This window comes from Petromyzon marinus, chromosome 41, assembly GCF_048934315.1.
Source record: "Petromyzon marinus isolate PM22_M1 ecotype Great Lakes invasive population chromosome 41, UKy_Petmar_22M1.pri1.0, whole genome shotgun sequence".
Lineage (NCBI taxonomy): Eukaryota > Metazoa > Chordata > Hyperoartia > Petromyzontiformes > Petromyzontidae > Petromyzon > Petromyzon marinus.
The window spans coordinates 11,963,252-11,987,450 of record NC_133707.1 but is presented as its reverse complement, the minus strand read 5'-3'; the positions used below and the strand labels follow the sequence as shown (position 1 = coordinate 11,987,450).

The window sequence follows — 24,199 nt, the reverse complement described above, 5'->3', positions numbered from 1 at the left end:
CGCGAACGCACGGGGTCGGCCGTGTACCTGCGTAGTTGTGTGTGCCTCCGCACGTTTCCTGAGCTCCATCCAAATTCCACACAAGATGGCTTAGACAGGCCCCGCCTGGCGGTCGGCCCAGCCGTAGAAGGCCTTCGTTGCCGGCGGCGCGAGTGCGCCTCATGAGCTACGGTGTCGCGCATTGCGAGAGTGGTTGGAGCGGCGTTTGGTCGGAGCGTTTTAATAAAATTCACGGAGGAGCGCCTCTCCGCATTCCAATCGTACCGCAGGGTACCGCAGGGAGAGGTGGGATCCGGGAAGGCTGCGCAGCTGATTGGGATGTGGCACGTCAGGTGAATGGAACGTACCATTCCCCACGCAAAGTTCAAGGAGGTCATCGGGAGAGCCCCGTCGCTCGAATGCCAGGCTGCTCCCCAGGGCATTGGGGGTGGGGGGCTGCGAGTTAATACATTACATTCTCTACATTCCCTGGCCGAGGAGGTAAGTGCTTTAACTTTCAAGTTACTTCATTAGCCTGCTACTTTTAATCTATTTTTAAATAAACCAAAATTTGTACATTTCACTTGGCTCACTTTTGTTTGATGGTTGTTTAATTAGTCATTGACTACGATGAAGGCGCTTCGTGGCTTTCACCGCAAGTGGGAGGGCTCACTGTCGTGAGCGCCTGCTGTGGCTGTACTCCACGCGTAGTTTTAACGTTTTCACTGTGATCTTTAACCCCCATCGCTTGATTTGAATAACTTCATCTCAGTCAACTGCCACCCACGAGTGAGTGAACTATCGCAACCCTAAGTACGGGGCATGGAATGAGGTGCCGCCTGTGCACCGCCGCCGCTGCCAATTTGGCATGAGGCTCAGATTTTGGCAGGAACGTGGCAGTCCATCGAATGCAGTGGTTCTCTACCGTCTCGGAATGGCGGCACCTCATTCGAGTTCCGCAAGACCCCCCCCCACTACTTTCACGTTGTGCTTTCATGTGCTCTGTCGCTGCGACGTGGCGCTGACGCACCCGCATTGTGCCCTCACTTCCCCCCCCCGCCCTGTGTGCTGCTTGTCCCACAGAGCCGTGTTGAGTCGTGTGGAGGGCCAGCTAGCCGACCCCCCAGCAAGCGCCGTGCCGCCGTCAATGAGGAATTACAGACTCATCTTCTGCCACAACCTAAAGCAGCCGTAGCGAGGCCCCCGGGGAGGCGTCGCGCAACGCCACTCGTTACACGATGGGGGACAGCGGGCTCGGCCTCGAGCCCTGCCACACGGTAACGCACGCATACACGCAGGCACGTGTGTATGTACACACACATGCACGTACACATGCACGTGTACACACGCTGACATGCGCGTATGTACACACGTGCATGTACATGCGCACACATGCGCAGACGTGCATATCACCACACATGCATATTTACATACGCGTACATGTACATAAACGTGCACACACGCAGACGCCCGCTTATATACACACATGCGTGCATATAAACACGCACAAACAAAATCCCCCTAAAGCCGTAACAAACTGTTGGGGCAAGTACTATTAGCGAGCACCTATGAAGGTCTGCATGGCACACGGGCGGCAGTGTAGCTAGCCCCATGCCTTTGTCTCCACAGTGGCGATTTTTACACATTGTTCTAGGTAAAGATGGTCCTCGAGTTACGATGGTCCGACTTACGATATTTCGATCCTACGATGGCGATAGCGATAAACAAAATTGTAAAATATTTTAAATTTCGCGTGGCAGGCAAACGCAGCAGCGTACGAGGTACGATACTGTACGTTGGGACGCTGCCGGGATGTACGCATCTCCCGCTTTGTGTGATGCCTCACTCTCACCAGCGGTTGGGTTACCACGCTACGAATGCATGTTAAAAGTTTTTATAGCAGATAAGATTGTTTCCTGAAAAAACTTTCTTTTAAATTGCAGTTCACATAGGTAGGCTAAGAATTTACCTTGTTTTTTTACTTGACATTTTACTGTGCAATACAGTATTGTAATTAATAAATACATACAGTATATAGTTTATACAGTACGGTACTGTAAATTGCTCTGTTTTGCTAAATTATCACCATTTTTTAAGACTCCTGGGTAGGCTAGGCCATCTTCGACTTACGATATTTTTGATTTACGATGGGGTCGTCGTAACGCATTTCCATCGTAACTAGAGTACAAAGTACTCATTTGATGTGGAGTCCATCTAGGGAAGGCCCAATACCGGTTCAAATAAGTGTCAATAGTGTTGGCCGTGAGTGGAAATCAAACTCGGGTCACCGGGTTCGTATTGCAGCACATTGATCGCTACATTACCGCTAGATGACACGCACACACGCACGCGTGTGTAAATACTTCAAGGTCACTTCCAGCCACTGCCAGGCGCAATCACTGCCAAAGATTTTGCCGAGTATCTCCAGCGATTAACTCTCTCAAGGGACCCGCATGCGGATCTCCGAGTCCCACGATCGTGCATTTTTCTCTGCCCCTCTGATCGTTGCTGAGCGACAATCGCACCCGGCGCCGCGTTCCACTGCGTGGGATGTGGCCAAGGGCCTGACGGGTCGCAGGGCTGGCGTGGCGTCGCGCCGGCTGCTTGCTGCTCCTGCCGCCGCTGTGTTACGCGGAGGTACTCGGTTTAAAGGTCGTGGGTGAGCAGTTTAGTCCTTAACACTGCAATAAATTGGCGCGTTTTATTGCATGCTTATCCGCCCGAGCATTGCGCAAGCACGTTTTGTCAACCTGTTTTTCTTCTCAACCCCCCCCTGTCGCTCATAAACACAGAAGAATGAAAAAAAATTATTCACCGCACTGCAACGGAGGTGGTTATTCTGGTGGGACTCTTGATTAAGTCGGAAGATCAGTGTCATTAAAACTAGATTCGAAGCTTTCGTGACTGCAGGAATTACTCTTTGGTTCTTTCGGTAAAGTCACATAGAAAATCAAATCAAATAATAATAGAATACGACGTTTCGGTTGCAACACAAGCAGCCATCATCAGGTAAGAATGGATGATAAAACACAAACACGGAAACAACATAGGCAGAGACACTTGCAGAGACACACCGAGCGAGACACACACCAAGACAAACAGAAAGACAACGAATCTGTGCCGAGGCCTTAAATAGAGAGAGGGGCCGGGGCAGAGAGAGGACTGGGGAGGCGGACAAACAAGGGGACCAGCACACAAACGAGGGGACAAGGAGAGGGAGCAGTTAATCAACCAGGCTATGCGTTAGCTGTGTGTTAACTGACCCTCTGTGTTGCATTGCGTTACACTTCTTAATTCTATTAAATTTACTTTCTCAAACTTTCGATTTACTTGCTCTAGACCAGTGGTTCTTAACCTGGGTTCGATCGAACCCCAGGGGTTCGGTGAGTCGATCTCAGGGGTTCGGCAGAGCCCCCGCCACGGAGGTCCGGACACACTTGAATTATTGTGTAAATTTGTGATGACACACACGGCCCGCTTGGCCATCACTGGCTGCAGATGATCATGCTACACTGCTTGGCCAATCAGCGCTGCGGGGAATTTAGTGCGTACTCAGTAGTCAACGTGTGACTGTTGTTGTCGTACGTCGTGTGATTTCTTTAATATTTTATCCATACTAACTATGTCGGGCAAAAGAAGAAAGTGGTCGGACGAATATGTACAACATGGATTCTCATGTATCACAGAACGTGATGGGAGTGAGCGTCCTATCTGCATGATTTGCAACGTCAAGTTGAGCAACTCTAGTCTTGCACCGGCAAAACTAAAGGAACACTTCTTGAAGCTGCATGGAGACGGGGAATACAAGAACACAACACTTGCTGAATTCAGGGTGAAGAGAGCCAGATTCGATGAAAGGGCCACTCTGTCTGCTCTTGGATTTGTACCTGTTAACAAACCGATCCTGACAGCATCGTACGAAGTTGCTTACCTGATCGCAAAGCAGGGCAAGCCACACACCATTGGTGAAACACTTGTGAAACCAGCTGCATTAAAGATGGCGATCTGATGCTCGGAACAGCGGCCGAAGGTAAATTATCCCAAATTCCCCTTTCAAATGACACCGTCAGTGACAGAATAGAAGACATGAGTAAAGACATCTTGGCTCAAGTAGTCGCGGATCTGATTTCAAGCCCGGCAAAATTCAGCCTTCAACTCGACGAAACCACAGACGTTTCTGATCTAAGCCAGCTTGCTGTTTTTGTACGCTATGTGAAAGACGACATGATAAAAGAAGAGTTTTTATTTTGTAAGCCTCTTACAACAACAACGAAGGCAGCCGATGTGAAGAAGCTTGTGGATGACTTCTTCAGAGACAACAATCTTTCATGGGATATGGTTTCTGCAGTTTGTACGGACGGAGCTCCAGTCATGCTGGGAAGAAAGTCTGGTTTTGGTGCGCTAGTAAAGGCCGATGCACCACACATCATTGTGACGCATTGTATTCTGCACAGGCATGCGTTGGCAACAAAAACCTTACCTCCAAAAATGGCAGAAGTATTAAAAACTGTGGTGGAATGTGTGAACTATGTGCGAAAAAGTGCTCTGAGGCACCGCATCTTCAGTGAGCTGTGTAAAGAAATGGGCTCTGAATTTGAGGTACTTCTGCTCCATTCTAATATTCGGTGGTTATCCCGGGGACAGGTGCTGAATCGTGTTTTTGCCATGCGTGTGGAATTAGCCCTGTTTTTGCAAGAGCACCAACACTGCCATGCAGATTGCTTCAAAAATCCTGAGTTCATTCTCATTTTAGCGTACATGGCTGATATATTCGCAGCTCTCAATCATCTCAATCAGCAGATGCAGGGTGGTGGAGTCAATATCATAGAAGCGGAAGAACACCTGAAGGCTTTTCAAAAAAAGCTACCGTTATGGAAACGACGAACAGAGAACAATAACTTCGCAAACTTCCCGCTTCTGGACGACTGTGCAAGTAAGATCGAAGATGTGTCTGGAATCGGAGATATTTCTGTATCCACGGAACTGAAGCAAACAATTGCCACGCACTTAGATGAGCTTGCAAAGTCTCTCGACGGATATTTCCCTACAAGAGAGTCATATCCAGCATGGGTGAGACAGCCGTTCACGTTTGCTGTTGAAACAGCAGATGTCAATGATGAATTCCTCGACGAAATCATTGAAATTCAGCAGAGCCAGGTTCAACAGCAACTCTTCAGAACAACAACGCTCTCAACGCTTTGGTGTCGACAAATGAACAAGTATCTAGTTATTGCTAAGAAAGCCCTGGATTTTTTTATACCATTTGTTACAACATATCTTTGTGAGCAATCCTTTTCGAGGATGCTGGACATAAAAACGAAGAAAAGGAACAGACTTTGCTGTGAAAATGACATGAGAGTGGCACTTGCCAAGGTGAAGCCACGCATATCTGAACTGATCTCTCAAAGGCAACAGCAGAAGTCACATTGATTTCCAGGTATGTAATTTGTTGTGAGTTTATGCATTGTGTTGGTTTTATTCTTTGAACAAGGTAATGTTCATGCACGGCTCATTTTGTGTACCAGTAAAAAACATATCTACGTCTTGAATTTGAAAAAAATCACATTTTATTTTTCACTAAAGAGGGGTTCGGTGAATACGCATATGAAACTGGTGGGGTTCGGTACCTCCAACAAGGTTAAGAACCACTGCTCTAGACCATTGTCTCTCCTCCGGCCACTGTGGTCCTGAATTCCACACTGCTCCCTCGTCCCCTCGTTTGTGTGCTGGTCCCCTCGTTTGTCCGCCTCCCCAGTCCTCTCTCTGCCCCGGCCCCTCCCCCCTCTCTCTATTTAAGGCCTCGGCAAAGATTCGTTGTCTTTCTGTTTGTCTTGGTGTGTGTCTCGCTCGGTGTGTCTCTGCATGTGTGTCTGCCTATGTTGTTTCCGTGTCTGTGTTTTATCATTCATTCTTACCTGATGATGGCTGCTTGTGTTGCAACCGAAACGTCGTATTCTATTATTATTTTATTTTCTACATGACTTTACCGAAAGAACCAAAAGGACAGTGTCATGAACTTTAGCCTTCATAGTATGTGGCAATATTGGCATGAACTTTAACTGTAGAAATACCAATGTTGATAATTCTGTAATGGTAACGAGTCCATAAGTTTCAGTGTCCTCGTATATTATCATGCTCACAATGTTGCATGCAATGATTTGTGTTCATCGACTGAATTTTTGTCTTTCTGAGGAAGCCGGTTATCGGGGCAATGGGGAAAGTGGCAGTCAGGCTGCAGTCAATGACTGTTCTATGATTGCCCTGTGTTATCTCACCCGACCTGAACCCACAGCCCATAACAGCGGCATTATTACAGATACACAAAGGAACACCCTTTGTAAATACCAGCAGCAAGAACTTCATGAGCAATTTAAATTAATCTGCTTTGCTGTGAATATGTGAAGGGCCCTTGCTCAGTCAATGAGATGAATGAGGCTTTCGTCACCGATCAGAGCCGCAACACCTTGAATAGCTCTCAGCAACAGCACAGATGATTTAAATAGGGGTCATTAAACGTGACATATCCACGCCCCCCGGAGCGAGCAAAACGATATTCACGGCCACACAGGAGCGCAGGCAGAGGCTGCGAGATGGGGTGACCTTCACCCGGCCGCGGTATATAAAATGGCCTCGGACGATGAAGGCAGAAGGTCATTGGTATTCTGGGTGACGCTGCAGGCGCTTGGGGGCCCGAGCGCAGCAGGCAGGCAGCGCGCTCCGGGTTTTTGCCGAGAGCCAGATGAGCTTTTGCACCGTCGGCGCAATTAGCCGCGGCGCTGATGAAATTCCTGTGCCGGGCTGCATGCGTACATGTGTGCGCGCCGCTGCTGCCGCTGGCACTACCGCGCTAGCCGTGGTCTCCTTCGAGGCATCTGACCTACTTAGGGAGCAGGATCGCGTGCGTCCCGCGTTCGTCACAGTGACACGGACGCAAGCGTGAGGGCTCTACGCCGGGTTGGAGATGTGCAATTTTTTTACAAAAACTTTGAGTGGGCCGGATGGTTCGGAGGTCAGAGCGCTGAGCCAGCACCGCAGGGATCGTGGCTTTGAATCCAGGTTTCAGCCACTGCCTGTAATTAAACTGGTTCTTGAATTTATTTTCCTAAATGCCTGAGAGATTTGGGAATAAAAATATAGTTTTGACTGTCATGCGATGAACATGGTGGCAGGGCAAGTGGGAAAGTGTTGCCCCCTACTGTGTGGATATGACGTCACTGAACTGATCTCAAAGGTGATATCCGCTTCCATTGGCCGTTGTCTAATATGAAGAATTGCACTGCTCTGCGAGAAATCAGAACAGATTATTTTTTTATGACATGACGCCAATACAAGAATCGGGTGGGCAAAATATTTGTTTTATATAAATGATGAAGAATAAAACTCTGATTTCAGTGTGTGAAGATGGGGTATGTTGAACTTATTTTGCACCGTACATAGCCAACCGTGCTAATTGGAGGTGCGAAATTATGGGTAGTGCAGAGCAGGGTGGGGGGGTGTACCCGCTGCCATGTGACCGCTTCGCTCGAGGACGCCAGGTGATGAGATGCGCGAGCGCTCATCGGAATGGGCGGACCAGGATGGGAAATAGAAACAGGATCCCCAGTCACCCGGAGCCCAAGGGCCTCGCGTCCTCCCGAGTCAGAGGGGGTGACGGCTGTGAGGGGGCCGGATTGGTTAAGGGGAAGTTTGATGTTAAAATGTGAGTCGCAGAGAACTCGTGCTCCAAAGGATAATTCTGACTTCAACAATGCACTTAAAGGAGGAGGCAATAGTGCAGCGGTAGTGCACTGTGCTACGAACCCGGCGACCTGAGTTTCATTCCTGCTCATGGCCAACGCCAGTGACGATTATCTGAACTGGTCCTGGGCCTCCCCTAGGTCGAGTCAGCCTCAAATAAGCACTTGGTGCACTGTGCAAATATCGCCACTGCGGAGATAACAGCGGTCAGGCGTGGTGCTGGCCACCCACCCCGCTCATAGGTGTTCGCTAACAGCACTTGCCACTAAAGTCTGGTAAGGCAATACGGGGGGATCTTTGTGTGCACCATTTCACAGGAGAGGGTTTATTGTTCCACATCTATATGAATTAGAACTGCTGACACCATCTATACGTGGTATTTACAGCGAGGATTTTCTTTTTTTATTGACTGCAGAAATTAAGAAATGGAATATATTTTAACCTTAGTACTCGCCTAATTAAAATTTGCTACTGCATAGTTTTCATTTATTTGTATCCGTGAAAGGAGGGCGAGAGACACCTGGTTTAGTTAATGTGTGTGTTTCTGTGTCGGTGCCTGTTCTCCGCTCTGCACATGGGGAGCGGTTGTGCGGTGGTTAGCGCACTGCACTTCGAACCCGGCGAACCTAGTTTGATTCCCACTCACGTCCGATAACTTTTGGCCAAAAATTGAACTAGCATTGGTCCTCCCCTAGGTCTACTCGGCCTTAAATGAGTGCCTATCCAGACTTCCGATGAGCACAGTTGGCTATGTATGGTGCTAAAGAAGTCCAAAAACGTACATACGTATTATTGCCGTGTGTATACAATGGTCCGACGGTTAACAATATTAATTGGTTCCACGAAAACCATCGTTAATTTAAATTATTGTTAATCGAATATAGGAAATACTTTAATTTGTTCCAAGACGATCGTAAGTAGACCTTTTTCACCCTAAAAACATAGCATTTAAAGGTGCATAAATTGAGCATAACATTAAAATTCTTACCTTGGGCTAAGAAAATGGATGGCTTTCTTCACATTCATTTTAGGGGCCATTGTTATTGATCTTATTTAACTTTTAAGTAAAAAGAAACACTTAAGTATTCAAGAGAGCTGTTTCCATAAGCACCGAACATGAAACATTGAAAAGCTAGCAGCAAGTTGCCCCCAAAAACGCTCATAAAAGAGCAGCACTGATTGGCTGAGGTCTGCTGAGTCCACTTAGGAGCGCTCTGATTGGCCAAAACTGGCGGCCGCGTGACATTGTAAACGTATTGTTAATCAAAAATGTATCGTTAGTAGAAACAATGGGGACCTTAAGGGAGGCGGATTGTTAATTGAAATATTATTAAACGATGGTGTTGGCCACCCACAGTCTCTTAAGGCTATATGGGGGATCTTTGTCTTTGTCCTCTGCTCAGCATTGCGTTCCCCCCCGGGCTCGTTTTCCATTCGTCGTTGCCCATGGGGAACCACTTCACACCATTGCCCGCGTCATCACGAACCTCGGTGGAGCGTGCCTGCCGTGCAGCAGGGTTGGTGGCTCGCTCACAGATTGTGCCGTAATTGAGGCTCGCCTGCAGGGCTACGAGGATGTGCGGATGGTGAAGTACAACCAAGTGGGCTCCTGGCCCGTTGGCAGCAGCCGTTTTGTGTTAAATCTCCCCTCCTTATGCATGGAATGCTCACTCATTTTATACCACATGAGCATGTGCATAATACGTGTTTATATTTTTTAAGGGTTTGTCTGTTGCTCATTATTTTCTAATGGGAAGCTGTTCATGTGCCAATACCAGACTCTTCATTTGGAAAACAAATAACTTCGTGCCAGAGTCCCGTGGTGTACCGTACAGTCTCGCAACTAATTCACTGCACTCTTTGGCCTCTCTATCCGTGTGCTGAGCAGACGGGCCATTACCCGAAAACATGATCCCTTACGTAATGTTTTTTTTCTAGCAGTGCTATTGACAAATGTGTTGAGTGTTTTGTAGTTCGTTTTTATGCGCCACTGCCAATGAGGTATCGCAGGAAAAAATATTTTAACAGAAGGAGTAGAGGAGCCGTTGCACTGCAGCGCAAAATCAGAGACGGCTAAACTAAAACTATTTTTTATTATTTTACCAGGTAAGGCCCACTGACCTGGCCATAAATGATAGCTCAATGTAGCAGCTGATCATGTGGAAATGTATAGCAGCCAAATACTATAAACACATGTGGATTTAAAATGTGGAGGGAAAACTGGAGGACCCGGAGAAAAATCCTCGCGACCACAGGGAGAGAGACACAAACTCCAAATAGACAGCTGGCGTCAGGGTCGGGATCGAACCCTTGACATCTTGTATTCCAGGCGAGGGAATTAACATCTTGCCACCGTGGCTGTCTGTTCACTCTCCTTTCACGATCCTCCTGCAGTCGCAGAACTAAGAGTAATCTGCGTTTTATGTTAAAATAAAATGCCAAGGTATTTAAAAATATATTTGATCGGATTTAAAGAATATTGCGAGATAATTACATTCATAGGAGCATAGCCACAACTTGGTTTTACATTTTTTTACGGTCTAGAATTGTAAAAAAAATTGTTGTAATGGGTTAATGGTGCTTTGTGTGGCAGATTTGCGCCAAAAAGGCACCACATGTAAACAAAAAAATGTATTGACTTGGATTGAAAGTTAGAGCAATTTTAAATGAACCCTGTCTGTCTTCTGTATGCATTATTCCCACCTATTCTGTTTCGGTATCTATTAAATGTATTCCAAACTTCCGCCATATCAATTAAATGTTTATTTGATGAAAAAAATGAATACCCTTTCCGGCAAGAATACAGAAGGTGTTAATGTTTTCACCTATCACAAGGCATGAAATCTGCATTAAAAACACATGCTCGTGGTAAAACATGCAACCAAACATGCCTTGATAATATATGCATTTTGCTTGAAACTGATTGGCCTACACCAGCCTTCTTCATGGCCTTGTCTCAAAGAATTCCAAAAGGCAAACAGCACGAAGACAATGCAAAGAACAAAGCATTCATAGCTCGGGTCGAGCAGTTATTTGTTACACATAAAATCCTGTGCAGAGAGTTACCCAGTTAGTTTCAGTGGCAATGGCCCGCATCAACTAACAATTGAGTCATTGTTGTGGTAGAGAGGAGCCCAGCCAGCAGTCAGCCAGGAAACTCGAGGGATAGATTATTTTTAACAGTTTTACAGTGATAATAATAACAGACAAGAGAGCACCATTACTGGAGGTGTCCAGGTAGCTCAGCGGTAGAGCGAGCAGCTCGCAATCGCAAGGTCCGAGTTTCATTCCTCATTGACTCAGCCCATCATCCCTCCAGGGTCGATAAAAATGAGTACCACTGTGGAAAAGTCAACAGTGCTTGTCTTATGGCTAGACGTGCCCCAGTCATAGGAATGTGGAATATCCATAACATATCAGGGGCTGTAAATAGGAGATGAGCATCGCCTCAGTGCTTATTTGAGCAAGGAAGTCACTTGATTACTACGGTTGTAGTATTGTTATGAAAGAGCATTACTGCCCCGAGGTCAAATGTTTGTCATTTGTAACCACGACAGGACATCAAGGTGGGACTGCCTCGGTAGAATAGGTCAATTGTTTAGAAATCAAAACTTTTCTCGGATGACCCATTCCCAGGGCTAATTCCTTTCACTGTTTTGTTTTTAACGTTCCTGTGTGGCACAGTGCTTGTTTTCCTTTTCATACAATGCATCACTTACCCTTTTACATGTCACTGTGTGGTGCCGGGCTTGTGAGGCCACGGCGGATAATGTGTTGTCATAATGTGCAGCCCGTTTAATGGGCGTAGTGCCGGCCCTAGCTGGGCTTCGGTGAGCGCTGGTTAGCGCAGAGGCACCACGTACAGTGTGCGGTGTGGGCTCCCGGTGAGGGAGCGATAGAGTGCCAGCCAGGGTTACGTTGGGGCATGATACGCTGGTTGACCTGCCGACACGTGACCGGATGATATTGGAGGGGGGCCACCGGTGGACGGGGACCTGCTGGGCGGTCACGTGGTATAGAGGAGCTCTCGGGGGGCCTTTGGGAAAGAGCTCCAGAGATCTAGAAGGTGGGCGGGGCGAGGGGCGGAGCCATCCCCAGCCCAGGCCGATATCACGGGGGCCCCGTGCGGGGCTCGGGGTTCTTCGGGTTGTTGGTGAAGAAGATCCACGTCGGGTTGAAGAAGCCTCTAGCCACGCGGTCCGGACCGGGATAGCGGGACCGTGTCTAGTTCTGCCGTAGCGTGGTTAGATGGGCATTCAAGACCCAAGTGTAGGTTACGTTATGTTGTGTTGAGTTGATGTAATAAATAGTGTCGCTCCCAAGACAACGTCTGCGACTCAGTTGAACTCGCTACACGTGTGCATGCACGCATGCATGTGCAAACGCGTACGTGTGCATATGCGCACCGCAGACACAACGGGGAAATCTGCCTTCTACGCTGATGTTGCTGAGAGACATGGTGTGATCAATGCATGTGAATTATGTGAGGGTTTAGAGAAAGGATTAAGGGTTTAGGATTGGGGTTCAAGGATAGGTTTATGGTTAAACGTTAGCGAGTTAGGATTCGGCAGTTAGGGTTATGGAGGTAGAGTTACAGAGTGAGGGTTTAGCGTTAGGCAGGTATGGTTTAGGAAGTTCGGGTTAGGAAGTTCTTGTTAATATGGAGATAGAGTTAGCGTTTACGTTTGGGGTTTACGGTTAGGGAGTAAGGGTTTAGTGTTAGGGTGTTGGGGTTTAAGGAGTTTAGGTTAAGGAGCTAGGGTTTAGGGTTAGTGAGTTGGGGTTTTGGAAGTACAGTTTAGGATTAGGGCGTTGGGGTTGTGGGGTTAGAGTTAGCGTTTAGGATTTTGGGGTTTGGGTTATCGGTAGCAGTATCTGAGTCTTCTTCTCTTCTGCTGTATCTGTGAGCACGGTAGTACCAGTCACAGTGAGTACGTGAAATTGGTGTGGTGGTGGTTTTTGGCACCCAAAGCCCCGCGGCGCTCACTGGCCGCGTTTAATGAGGGATAGCCGCGCTTACTGGCGACGTAGGGGGGACGTTGGTGGTGGTGATGGTACTGGCCGTGAGTCCACTGGGGGCGTGTGTGCCCTCCCTGGTGCCGCTCAAAAACAGTTTTTCAAGGCCGCACTTTGCCGCGACTGTGATAACGAAGCAAGCAGAGACCGCTTCCGCTTGGAGAGAAACGAGCTCCGTTGTCGTTTGTGGAAGGAGCTGCATCGTGGGGGTTGGTCAGCCTTTTGATGCATGGCCCGCAGCCTGTACATGACCTAGTCTTGTGATATCTCCTCTCGGAACATGTTCCCGTTCGTTTTGATTTCTCCACGATTGTGTGGCACATGCACGTTTTATCTCGTGAAAAATATACCTCCGAGTCGTATATATCTAAAATAGAAACAAGATACAAACTGTACAGCGAATGAGATGCACAATGTCATCATTGCACTTACAGTGAGGGAAAAAAGTATTTGATCCCCTGCTGATTTTGTACGTTTGCCCACTGACAAAGAAATGATCAGTCTATAATTTTAATGGTAGGTTCATTTAAACAGTGAGAGACAGAATAACAACAACAAAATCCAGAAAAACGCATGTCAAAAATGTTATAAATTGATTTGCATTTTAATGAGAGAAATAAGTATTTGACCCCTCTGCAAAACATGACTTAGTACTTGGTGGCAAAACCCTTGTTGGCAATCACAGAGGTCAGACGTTTCTTGTAGTTGGCCACCAGGTTTGCACACATCTCAGGAGGGATTTTGTCCCACTCCTCTTTGCAGATCTTCTCCAAGTCATTAAGGTTTCGAGGCTGACATTTGGCAACTCGAACCTTCAGCTCCTGCCACATATTTTTTATGGGAATAAGGTCTGGAGACTGGCAAGGCCACTCCAGGACCTTAATGTGCTTCTTCTTGAGCCACTCCTTTGTTGCCTTGGCCGTGTGTTTTGGGTCATTGTCATGCTGGAATACCCATCCACGACCCATTTTCAATGCCCTGGCTGAGGGAAGGAGGTTCTCACTCAAGATTTGATGGTACATGGCCCCGTTCATCGTCCCTTTGATGCGGTGAAGTTGTCCTGTCCCCTTACCAGAAAAACACCCCCAAAGCATAATGTTTCCACCTCCATGTTTGACGGTGGGGATGGTGTTTTTAGGGTCATAGGCAGCATTCCTCCTCCTCCAAACACGGCGAGTTGAGTTGATGCCAAAGAGCTCCATTTTGGTCTCATCTGACCACAACACTTTCACCCAGTTGTCCCCTGAATCATGCAGATGTTCATTGGCAAACTTCAGACGGGCATGTATATGTGCTTTCTTGAGCAGGGGGACCTTTGCGCGCGCTGCAGGATTTCAGTCCTTCACGGTGTAGTGTGTTACCAATTGTTTTCTTGGTGACTATGGTCCCAGCTGCCTTGAGATCATTGACAAGATCCTCCCGTGTAGTTCTGGGCTGATTCCTCACCGTTCTCATGATCATTGCAACTCCACGAGGTGAGATCTTGCATGGATCCCCAGGCCGAGGGAGATTGAAAGTTCTTTTGTGTTTCTTCTTTGGTCTTGGCCATGGTGGAGAGTTTGGAATCTGATTGATTGATTGCTTCTGTGAAAAGGTGTCTTTTATACAGGTAACAAGCTGAGATTAGGAGCGCACTCCCTTTAAGAGTGTGCTCCTAATCTTAGCTCGTTACCTGTATCAAAGACACCTGGGAGCCAGAAATCTTTCTGATTGAGAGGGGTTCAAATACTTATTTCCCTCATAAAAATGCAAATCAATTTATAACATTTTTGACATGCGTTTTTCTGGATTTCTGTGTTATTCTGTCTCTCACTGTTCAAATAAACCTACCATTAAAATTATAGACTGTTAATTTCTTTGTCAGTGGGCAAGCGTACAAAATCAGCAGGGGATCAAATACTTTTTTCCCTCACTGTACGATGAAGCATCTCAAATCAAACTCATGTAATTTATTTAACTTGAACTAAACTAGTACAGTCGGCACATGCCATGCCGCGTCCTCTGACAGTGTGCCCTGCCACGTGCCCTGCCGTGTGCCCTGCCGCGTACTCTGACCCTGTGCCCTGCCGTGTGCTCTGACAGTTTCTCAGACTGTTTGTGTTGTTGATATAAAAAAAAGTCGGTGGGTTCCCGCTCAAGTGAGCACTGAGGCCGTGGTGAAAATTTCACATTCTTATGGCAGGGCCGAGTCGTCCATAGGACAACAACCGATGACCTACCAATACACAACACAGTGGTACTAATTTTATCGACCACAGAAGTGATGGGTGTTTTTAGGTTTCGCTTGCTTTAAACAATACGTGCCATTTCACAAATTAGATGTTATATTCTCCGGGGACGTCACCTCGCATGGCCGCTCCCATTCATGCATTTGGCGTTATCCCCCTGTATGCGTGTGTGTGTAAAATGGGGAGTGGTAGTGTAATTGTTAGCACGCTGCGCTACCAACCCGGCGACCTGAGTTCGATTGCCGCTCATGCCCAATACCAGTGACGATTATCTGCATCGGTCCTGGGCCTGCCCCAGGTCGACTTGGCCTCAAATGAGTACCTGGTGCAGGGGCGGAGCCAGGGGGGGTGACAGGGGTGACATTCTGCGTATAAGTGTACGACACTCGGTCTGGCGGACTCCGTGCAACTGGATTGTCAGAGTGTGTCGTCAACCGATGGCGTCTAGTTCAACAGCCTGACTCTAATCATTCTTGAAATTAAAATTTGTTGAATGTCACCCCGGCCTGAAATCCTGGCTCCACCCCTGACCTGGTGTGGTGTGTAAACATCGCCACTGGGGAGACAAAGGCGGCCGGGCGTGGTGCTGGCCAGCCTTCAAAGATGCTTGTGAACAGCACTTGCCCCAACAGTTTGTTCAGGCTATACGGGGGATCTTTGTCTTTGTGTAGAAGAAGGGACGTGTGTGTAAGAGAGAACGCGCGTGTACTGATTTCACCAGTTCGCGGTACCAAACCGCACACATGAATGCGTGGGTGTCGCAGAGAATAACAACATCCGTTGGCTGTTGTAGCGCGCGAGCTTGCGTTTCGTCTGCCGCCACGCGCCCGCGGTCCCGAGTTCACGCTAATCCAGCACGTGGGCCCCAACGATTTGGAGCGTCGCCGGCGATCCGGCAAGGAGGACTGACGCGCCAACGCGCCGCCGTTCGGTTTGGCGCGAAGGCGCCGGCGCCATTGGCATGCACAATGGCACGCCTCTCTTTTCCCCCGGAGATTTATTGGGGCCTTATACGTTGTGATGGCAGTTTCGTGAATACAAACACGCTTCTTTAAATTGTTTCCTTAAAAGGGCAGCTGTCACAAGCGTTCAACGCGGCCTCACTGGGGCGTTGTTTTTTTCTTCAACTCTGACTTTGGAACCCCTGCTGCGGCAAAGCTAACGGCATCAGGAGTCGCCGAAAATTGTTTCAAGGTGCTTAATTTTTTTACTGTACTTGAAAAATGTTAATATCTTTCGCGTTTCGGTTTATCTTGCTGCAAGGGGCTATGTGCAATGCTCTGCAGAAGGAGTAGCACCATGTGCGAAGGAAGTTCAACATACATGAGACGCAGACTCCTCCATCGCCGCTACCACGACCGTTCCCGTGAATTCAACTCCGTGGTTTCTCCACCCGTGTCGAGGGCTCTGCTTACTAGACTCGCTGTTTCATCCTACCCACACTGGGCTAAACGACCAAATGGGGAACGAGAGAGTGACGTTCATTGCATAACCGACTGCTGCCCAGCACACGCTTACACAGGCGGCTCGGACGCTGCACATTGAGCAGTTCTGATGCCGTTGCATGGATCGTCAGACTCGGTATAATATGTATTCACATGTCATACGAAAGAAAGACCGCAGGTCACAAGACTTTTCTTCTTCCTCCCTTGCTCTCTCCCTCTTTGACATAACCTCCCCAAGCTCATACAATTATAGCCTTGCTCATTTAATGGAATGTGTTCCTCTTGTTTAGCAAAACCTTTAAAGTTCCAATTGTTGTTAGCCGCTGAACGTTTCGAACCTTTGAGCCTGTGCTCAACCACTGTTAAAAAAGTATACTTATTTGAATGTCCAGGATATCCAGAAATGTTTAACCCTCACTATCTGCATCGAGCCATTCCCCGTAAAGAATTAGTTTTTACGCCTTAAGTAAATACTTGATGCTGCACAGCGGAGGGGTGCGTAGCACGTGTTGTCCTCTGATTCGCACGTTCCAAAGGAAGGGCAGTAGGCATTGAAGACCGACGGTGACAGAGGCACCATTGGAACAGACAGCTGAGTCAGGGCTTTGCTAGGAGAGGGAGAAGTGGGGTCGGTCTGCTCATTGCCCTATGCGGTCCCTCTTTGTTTGCTCTCGGCCTCATTCATTTCCTCTTTCATTCGCCCATTCCACCTAGCCAGCGAAGAACTCTGAAACATGGGTGGCTGGATCTCCACGGGCCCCTGCGTTTTGTGGAATCGGTTCCAAAATATTAAATAAAATTCTCACGTCCTTTGAAGTCGAGTGCATTTATAGTCACACACCACAAACAACTGGTGTCTTGCCGCATGGGTTTCTGTTTGCGATGCAGTGAAGGCAGCACTGATCTGCTTAAGATCTGTAGAGCTGCTCCAAAACCACAAAGGGAAGTTTGTTACTGTTAACATAAGGAGACAACAACACGGCTTATTAAAACACGTGTAACAGTGTTCCCAAGTGTGCACAGTATTTCAACATTCCAGACACGTGGGCGAAGATGCATACCTTGTGTAGTACAGTGTGTGTGCAGTTTGAAGATTTTGTCTGGAGCAGTGGTGGCCTAGATTGTGGATGGAGGTTGTGTGGACTGGATGGTGCCGATGTAAGAGATCAACGCTGCTGTTGCTGCTGGAAATGCTTGGCTGCCGTACATGCTTGGCTGGCCCTGTTATTGATTAACGCTGCACATGTTACAGTCGGTATTTGTATTCATCCCGTTACTGCCAGCAGTGAGTAGAAGAGTAGAGCAAAACATTGCTGTGACTGGTCCACAGTCGAGGTGAGGCATGGAGCATGAGCCTGAGGGCGGGGGGACAGGAGGTGGGGAATTACTTCAGCAAACGCACCGTCAAAGGCACATGACCCAGTCATCCCTGTGCACTGGTCACGTGACTTCCCTCCCTCTCTGCGACTTCCCCCCCTCTGTCCCTCCCCCATCCTCCGCCGCTCCCCAGCCATCGCTCTGAGAGGGTGTCCCCTTTTCACCGTGGTGACGAGAATGCCAAACATTCGCGGCGGCAGCAGCAGCTTCCGCCTTCCGCTTCGCGTGTGCATCCCACCACGCCGCTTGCCGTGTGCTGCTGCCAGCTGTCGTGTCGGCCGACCGCTTGAGCTCTCTCACTCTGCGCCCTCTCGCTGTGCGCTCGCTTGCTCACCCGCCTCTGTGGTGCACGCAGTGGTTTCGAGAAAGCGACATCGAGTGTTCTTGCTGCGGCCGAGCGTAGCCCGTGCGGCGCGAGTGGCACGAGCCGTGATGTAGCTCCTCCGCTCCATGCGTACGGCCGCTTTGGGGCCCTCAGCTCCGCCATGGGTGTAGGAGCAGCCATGCGCCTTTGTGTGAGTAGAAGCGCATTCCTCATACCTCTTCACGTTCGCGTCGTGTGCTTAAAGTTTATTTTATTTGCCCAGCGCAGTCCTGCGGTGAACCATTCACTGCTCTGCCCTTGCGGCGCAGCGGTGCAGACGTTAGCGGCAGAGTTCCTCTGGTGGGCATTTTCGTCTTGGCACGGCTACGGGCGAGCGGGCTGGAATGCCAGCGCCACACCCAGCCACCCTTTCCACTTTCGTTCGTTTCATCCCAGCAGCGAGCGCCATGTGTCGCTTCTCTGAACGGCCAGGCCGCGGCTGAGATTCAGCCGGCACATGCTGTGTTGCTCGCTCGCCCTAGGGTTTGTCCGGGCGAGAAGAGATCCCTCCCCAGGGCTGAGACTGGAATTTGGGGTCACTGTCCTGGTGGCACGGGTGGCACTGGGCTGGCAACACATTCCAAACAGCACAACCCTTAAGGGAACGCGTTGGCAGGGCTGTGTAAACGCAGGTGCTGGAAACGCCGCCGCCACCCACGGCATCAACCAACGCTGCTTCGTGAAAAGAAGAACAGAAGTCCAAGTGAATAATGTCCCTGTAAGCAGACGCGAAAAGGGAGAGAACTTTTTATGATGCGGTTCTTTGCAACTACCCAAAATACATTTTCAGGAACTTTGTGAAACTGCAATCGTTTGTAAATGTAACGTATACCTCCACAGGTGTGATTAACTTTGAAGTCTTTTCTGTGCTCACGGGCACACATTTATCAACCCTTCTGAGGGAAAACAAAGGCCCGAGTGGATGAATAGGCAATTGAAAAATGTACTCAATTCACCGAATATAGCTTTTCTCGGGGGAATATATTTTTTTTTATGCAAGACATTTTCACATGCGCAAAAGAGGCATAACATAAACAAGTTTGAAATAAGCATCTTCGTTTGTAAAAGTGCCTCCGCTTTTATTCCCTTTGAAGCGTATGCTCGCTATGTCTGCGGCTTGAGTAATGGAGAGGTGATTCGATGGTCACGGTTGCGTGGGGCTCTCTGACAAACCAGAAGGCCGCTCCTGGCAACGGACGGTGCCATCCCGGCATACCTGTGTTCAGGCGGCACATGGGGCCTAAACTGAACGGAGACACGCGGCCATCTGCCAGCTTTAGAGACTTGAGAAAAGGATTTGTACAACAGATCCGATGAAATCCCCTCTGCTTACATTAGTGTTAAAATCCTGATATCTAATTACCACCTTAGCCCTAGGCCTGCTGTGTCTGCCTGTGTGTACACCACCCTGAGATGCGGTTATACTGTACTTATGTGTGTTTGTAAGTCCATTTCATTGGGAAGTCATTCGCATCATAAATAGGTATGTATTGTGCTCTGGGCAGAGTGGTGGTATAGTGGTTAGCACACTCGCCGTCATGAGTTCGATTCCTGGCTCACATCTCGCATCGGTGGGGAGTGGTATCTGAACCGCTCCTGGGCTTCCCTTCTCCAACCCTCACTAACCAGTGCGGTGAAGTATGGTAAAAAAAAACCCTCGTGACTGATATGGTGGAACGAGGCCTTGATCCAGCAGTGGATTGCAAAGGGGAAGTCGTGCGGAGATTCACCCGCTTGGCGATTTGATGAATTGTCATGAATTGGGGGGTCACGGTTTAAACAAGAATTTAATGATCGATTCTTGTTTGTTTCATATGTTCTGTTATTTTTTCCTCAGTCATTCTCTTAGCCCAGAGGCATATCCGCAAAGCATGTGGGTGTCATCGTCATAAACCGTGTGTCGATTCGATGCTTGTATCGCAGGCGTTCACCTCTATCACAATTTATGAATATTTTGCCTGCCCAATGTTTAACATTGTGAGCTCCAAGAATTAAAAGTGCGTGAGGGGGTAGTAGGCTGGCAAAGTTTGGAAACTCCTGCTGCCTCTGTCCGGACAAAGCCGTATCCTGGAAACGTGTTGTACAAAAAAAATGTAGCACTCTGCCCATTCAACAAATAGAGGTCAGATAGTGTAAACCAAATTGTGAATGAAGGAACAATACAAATCTGCTGATTTTACTTAAAACTGGATACTGTGGCAAAGCAGAGGGCTTTGTGATGTCTTCGGAGTTGAATATCGATGAATTTTTATCCTTCAAAAGTCTAACGTCAAGCAGTCGATGTTATTGCTCGGTGACCTGACGGCGCTGTTGCATTCAATGAGGTCACTTTTGTCAATTTTTTTCTGCAGGTGCAGGAGCTAGTGCTCACACACAGCGATGCGCCCAGGGCGATGAAAGTCTCTCGCTGCTATTAATGTCCCCTTGTTTTGGAGACAAATGCAATGCATGCATGTGTTGCATCAATGCTAGGGTGATTGGTCTCGCAGTAGTTAGTGCCCTGCACCGTGAATCCGGAGACCATAACCCCCCCCCCCCCTCAACTAGCATGGGGAAGCCTTCATCCAGCAGTGGATTGACAAAGGCCTGTAGATTATCAATAGTTATTCATGGAAGTGTCAATATATTTCTAGAATTGTATATTTTAGTCATTTGCTTTGTTTTTTCAGGTAGCAGTGCTGGGCAGAATTAATGTCAAGGTGATGTCGGTGCAGTAAAAAGCTCCGTGTGTGTGTGTGTGTTAGCGGAGCTTAAACCAGTAACTTTAAATTGAATCTGTCATCAGCCCTCTGTTAAAACACTGGGCTGGTGTCTACAGTTTGCTGAGCTTCCAAGTCCAAGGGGCGCTGCGGTTGTGAGATGTTAACTGCCTTGCCTGATATGCAGGAGGTCGTGGGTTCAATTCCAACTGATGCCTGTATATTTGGAGTTTGCATGTTCTCGCCATGGTCACGTGGATTTTTCTCTGGGTCCTCCGTTTTTCCCCTCCACGTGTAGAATCAACATGCATTTACAGTATTTGGCTGTTCTAAATTTCCACGTGATAAGCCACATCATTGAGCTATCATTTGTGATAGCTTGGTCGCATTCTGAAAAAGAGTTATTCAGCTCATTGGGCCTTACCTGGTAAAATACAAAAAAATACTTTTAGCTTTTATAGTTTCAGTGAAGAGGCCTGTGGTGCTCTTGGCGCTCAGTGTCGCGGAACATTTGGCGGCGTGTTCAAGACCGACTCGGAAAGTGTTGAGGAAACGAAGGACACGACGTTGTAAGTGTAGAGGTAGGAGGGAGCCGAGTTGTAGAACCGCACTGAGTTACCACCCTACGCTTGAAGACAGATTTCAAATGCATCACATTGTTTGACGTGAGGACCCATTACGTTAAAATCAGGGTAGGGACTTTGCAATCACCCCGCACATGACGATGTTAATCTTAATGCGGTTGCCTTCATTCGACTTCATCTCCGTGGTGAGACTAATTGTCAGGGTCTGCCGAGAGTTCTTACACTCCTGCTCAGTACTCTACGGTCCGATTTCTTTGTTTGAGTTCCTGTTTGTTAAGAAAAGCTTTCTCGTTTTTTTTCAGCCGAGAGAATATATCGCTTACGGTGTCAGTCTGGGGTTAATGTTGTTGGCTGCGATTCGAGCCGCGTTGCCCACCCGTCGAACTATGTCAAACGTTCACACGGTTGTGATGCGCCGTGCCGTACTAACACAACAATTTTTCATCATCTCCTCCACAATTGCTACGCATACTCTTGATTACTTAATGTCACCGTATCCGAACTGTGAACTCGCGAGTTCATCAAACCCACACGACGGATTGCCGCGTTCGCGCTTTTTACCCTTGACCACAGCTGCTTACAGGATTACAGATAAATTTGAATTGAATGCAATTACATTTTGAAAAATTTCGCTCATGCCACTGACCGTAATCAAAACCTGTCGGGGGTTTGCAACAATAAACACTGCAGGCATTGATGGGCTGCCGAGTGGTAATGCACACGTGTGTCTGCTCAGAGACTGATGCTCGTGTCACACTGTGCCCAAATATTAGCGCCAAAACAAAACACGGGTCGCGTGCTAAAAATAGAACAGTTCTACCCATTTCTGTTATCTCAGCACGGTTATCCTATTCCAAGGGGTCGGCAACCAAAATAACAAGAATAGCCATTTTTTTGGGATTCGGTAAAATAATATCAATATTTCAAGAGCCGCAATGCACGTGAATACGAGACAGTGGTCTCAATAAATAACTGTCACGAAGTGGTGCTTAAAGAGCCACGTGCGGATCCGGAATCGCAGGTTGCTGACCTCTGCCCTCTTCCTACAATACTCCTGTGGCCAGGTGGCGAGATGTTAACTACCTCGTCTGGTTTACAGGATGTTATGTGTTCGATCCCGACCCTGTGACACCTGTATATTTGAGTTTGTATGTCTCTCTCTCCGTGGTCGTGTACATTTTTCTCCGGGTCCCCTGTTTTTCCCCTCCACATTTCGAATCAACATGCGTTTAAAGTATTTGGCTGCTATAAATTCCCACATAATAAACCACTTTGTTGACCAATCATTTGTGGCCAGGTTGCTTCTGAATAGGAGCTATATAACTCAGTGGGCCTTACCTGGTTAAATTTAAAAAAAACTTTTTTTTCGTTTTTGGTTGTCGGTGTTAGCAGTGTCATGTGTTTGCTTGACTATATTTTGTTTTGTACGTTTGTAGTTCCCATATGATGTTCATTGTCTTCCTCATGGGAACTGTTGATTCAATGCAATTTATGCCCAAAGGCCATGTCTCACAGCTATACAAAAAAAAAACTCTCTCGTGACCTCGTCAAACATCTGTACACTCGTTAATTAATTCAGTTAATCGTTGCAGGCATTTCTTTAACTTACGAACTATGCACTACAGTCACTGACTCTTTACATCCGCTCGAATAAGTAGCCGCTCATTCCTGCGTGATAACAGTGATGGTGACCCCGGGGGCACGTCATTAGAACACTCCAGTTGTATTCTAGCGGACAAACCTTTTTACTTCAAAAGCAAAAACTTTCTGACCCTTGGGCTGAAACGTCAGCTGCTTGTATACACGTGTGAGAGATTTATAAATACGCCCTTATCCAAAATGGAAGAACAAATAAATCTGTCTTCCACAAAAAAAAATTCCTCACTGTCCAGAAAAAGAATTGGCTCGAGGTAAACAACCGAATAAGCACAGAGGCTCGATACTCGTGCTGTGATGCTGCTGGGCTCGGAGGCAGCGCGTGTTTTTTTACGGAGAGCGTCACGGCTCGTGACGTCGCGTTGCTAGGTGTGGGCACACGGATCCCGTGTGGGCCTCCTCCAAGTTCCCGGTGCCATTCGCCGTGCGTGGCTCTTACGGTTTCTGGATGGGAGACGGCGTTGTCCATGATACAACGCGAGCAGCTGTAGCGTACACAGTGTATAGTACACCTGTTTAGTACACCGTGCGCCGCACACAACGGGGCAGTTAGTTGAGGGACCGCTGAAAAATTGATTAAAACCTTGGACGGAAAAAATGAGATCTTACTCACGGGGGCTCAAAATGTAATGGCGTGCGTGGCGACGCTGCCTTGTCATCGGTTGCGTCTCCACGCTGCGTAGAAACGTCGCACGCGCCCGGAAGTCCCACTTTAGCACCGCACAGTACAGTCGCAACTGTAACATTGCGTTGTGTATTACACGATTGGCGTGGCATATTGCCTGATTTCAGTGGTGTTCTTTTTACAAGTTTTATCTTGTTTTGTTTTATAATGTAAATAATTATAATATTGATTTTTTAAAATAATATTAAAACAATATAAATAAATTGCAACCTCGAAATGGGCTGATTTTGATCCTCATGGAAACAACGGCGTTTTCTTAAGAAAACACCGCCGCTCATTACGCCTTTTTGATGCTGTTTCTCTACTCCGGTCCTAACGACGTCCCTACTCCCGTTAACGTGGCTTGTGTACGTTTCAAAACACCACCGCTCAGTACCCCTCCCTGTGAGTGGATTGTTTTTTTCATCAGGCGTAGACAACAGCAGAGGT

At 47.8% G+C, this 24,199-nt stretch overlaps 1 protein-coding gene across 5 annotated transcripts in view; it reads left to right on the top strand.

The window, feature by feature from the left end:
• LOC116950982 (protein FAM13A-like) overlaps positions 1 to 24,199 on the top strand; it is a 72,047-nt gene that overhangs the window by 7,133 nt on the left and 40,715 nt on the right. For 4 of the 5 annotated variants that reach the window (XM_076073395.1, XM_076073396.1, XM_076073398.1 and 1 more), the window contains exon 2: positions 1,063 to 1,256. In XM_076073395.1, the coding sequence (XP_075929510.1) occupies positions 1,218 to 1,256 (39 nt within the window). In that variant the 5' untranslated portion in view covers positions 1,063 to 1,217. Of the gene's footprint in view, positions 1 to 1,062; positions 1,257 to 14,397; positions 18,298 to 24,199 lie in introns of those variants that run through there. The other variant, XM_076073397.1, reaches the window with a different exon arrangement.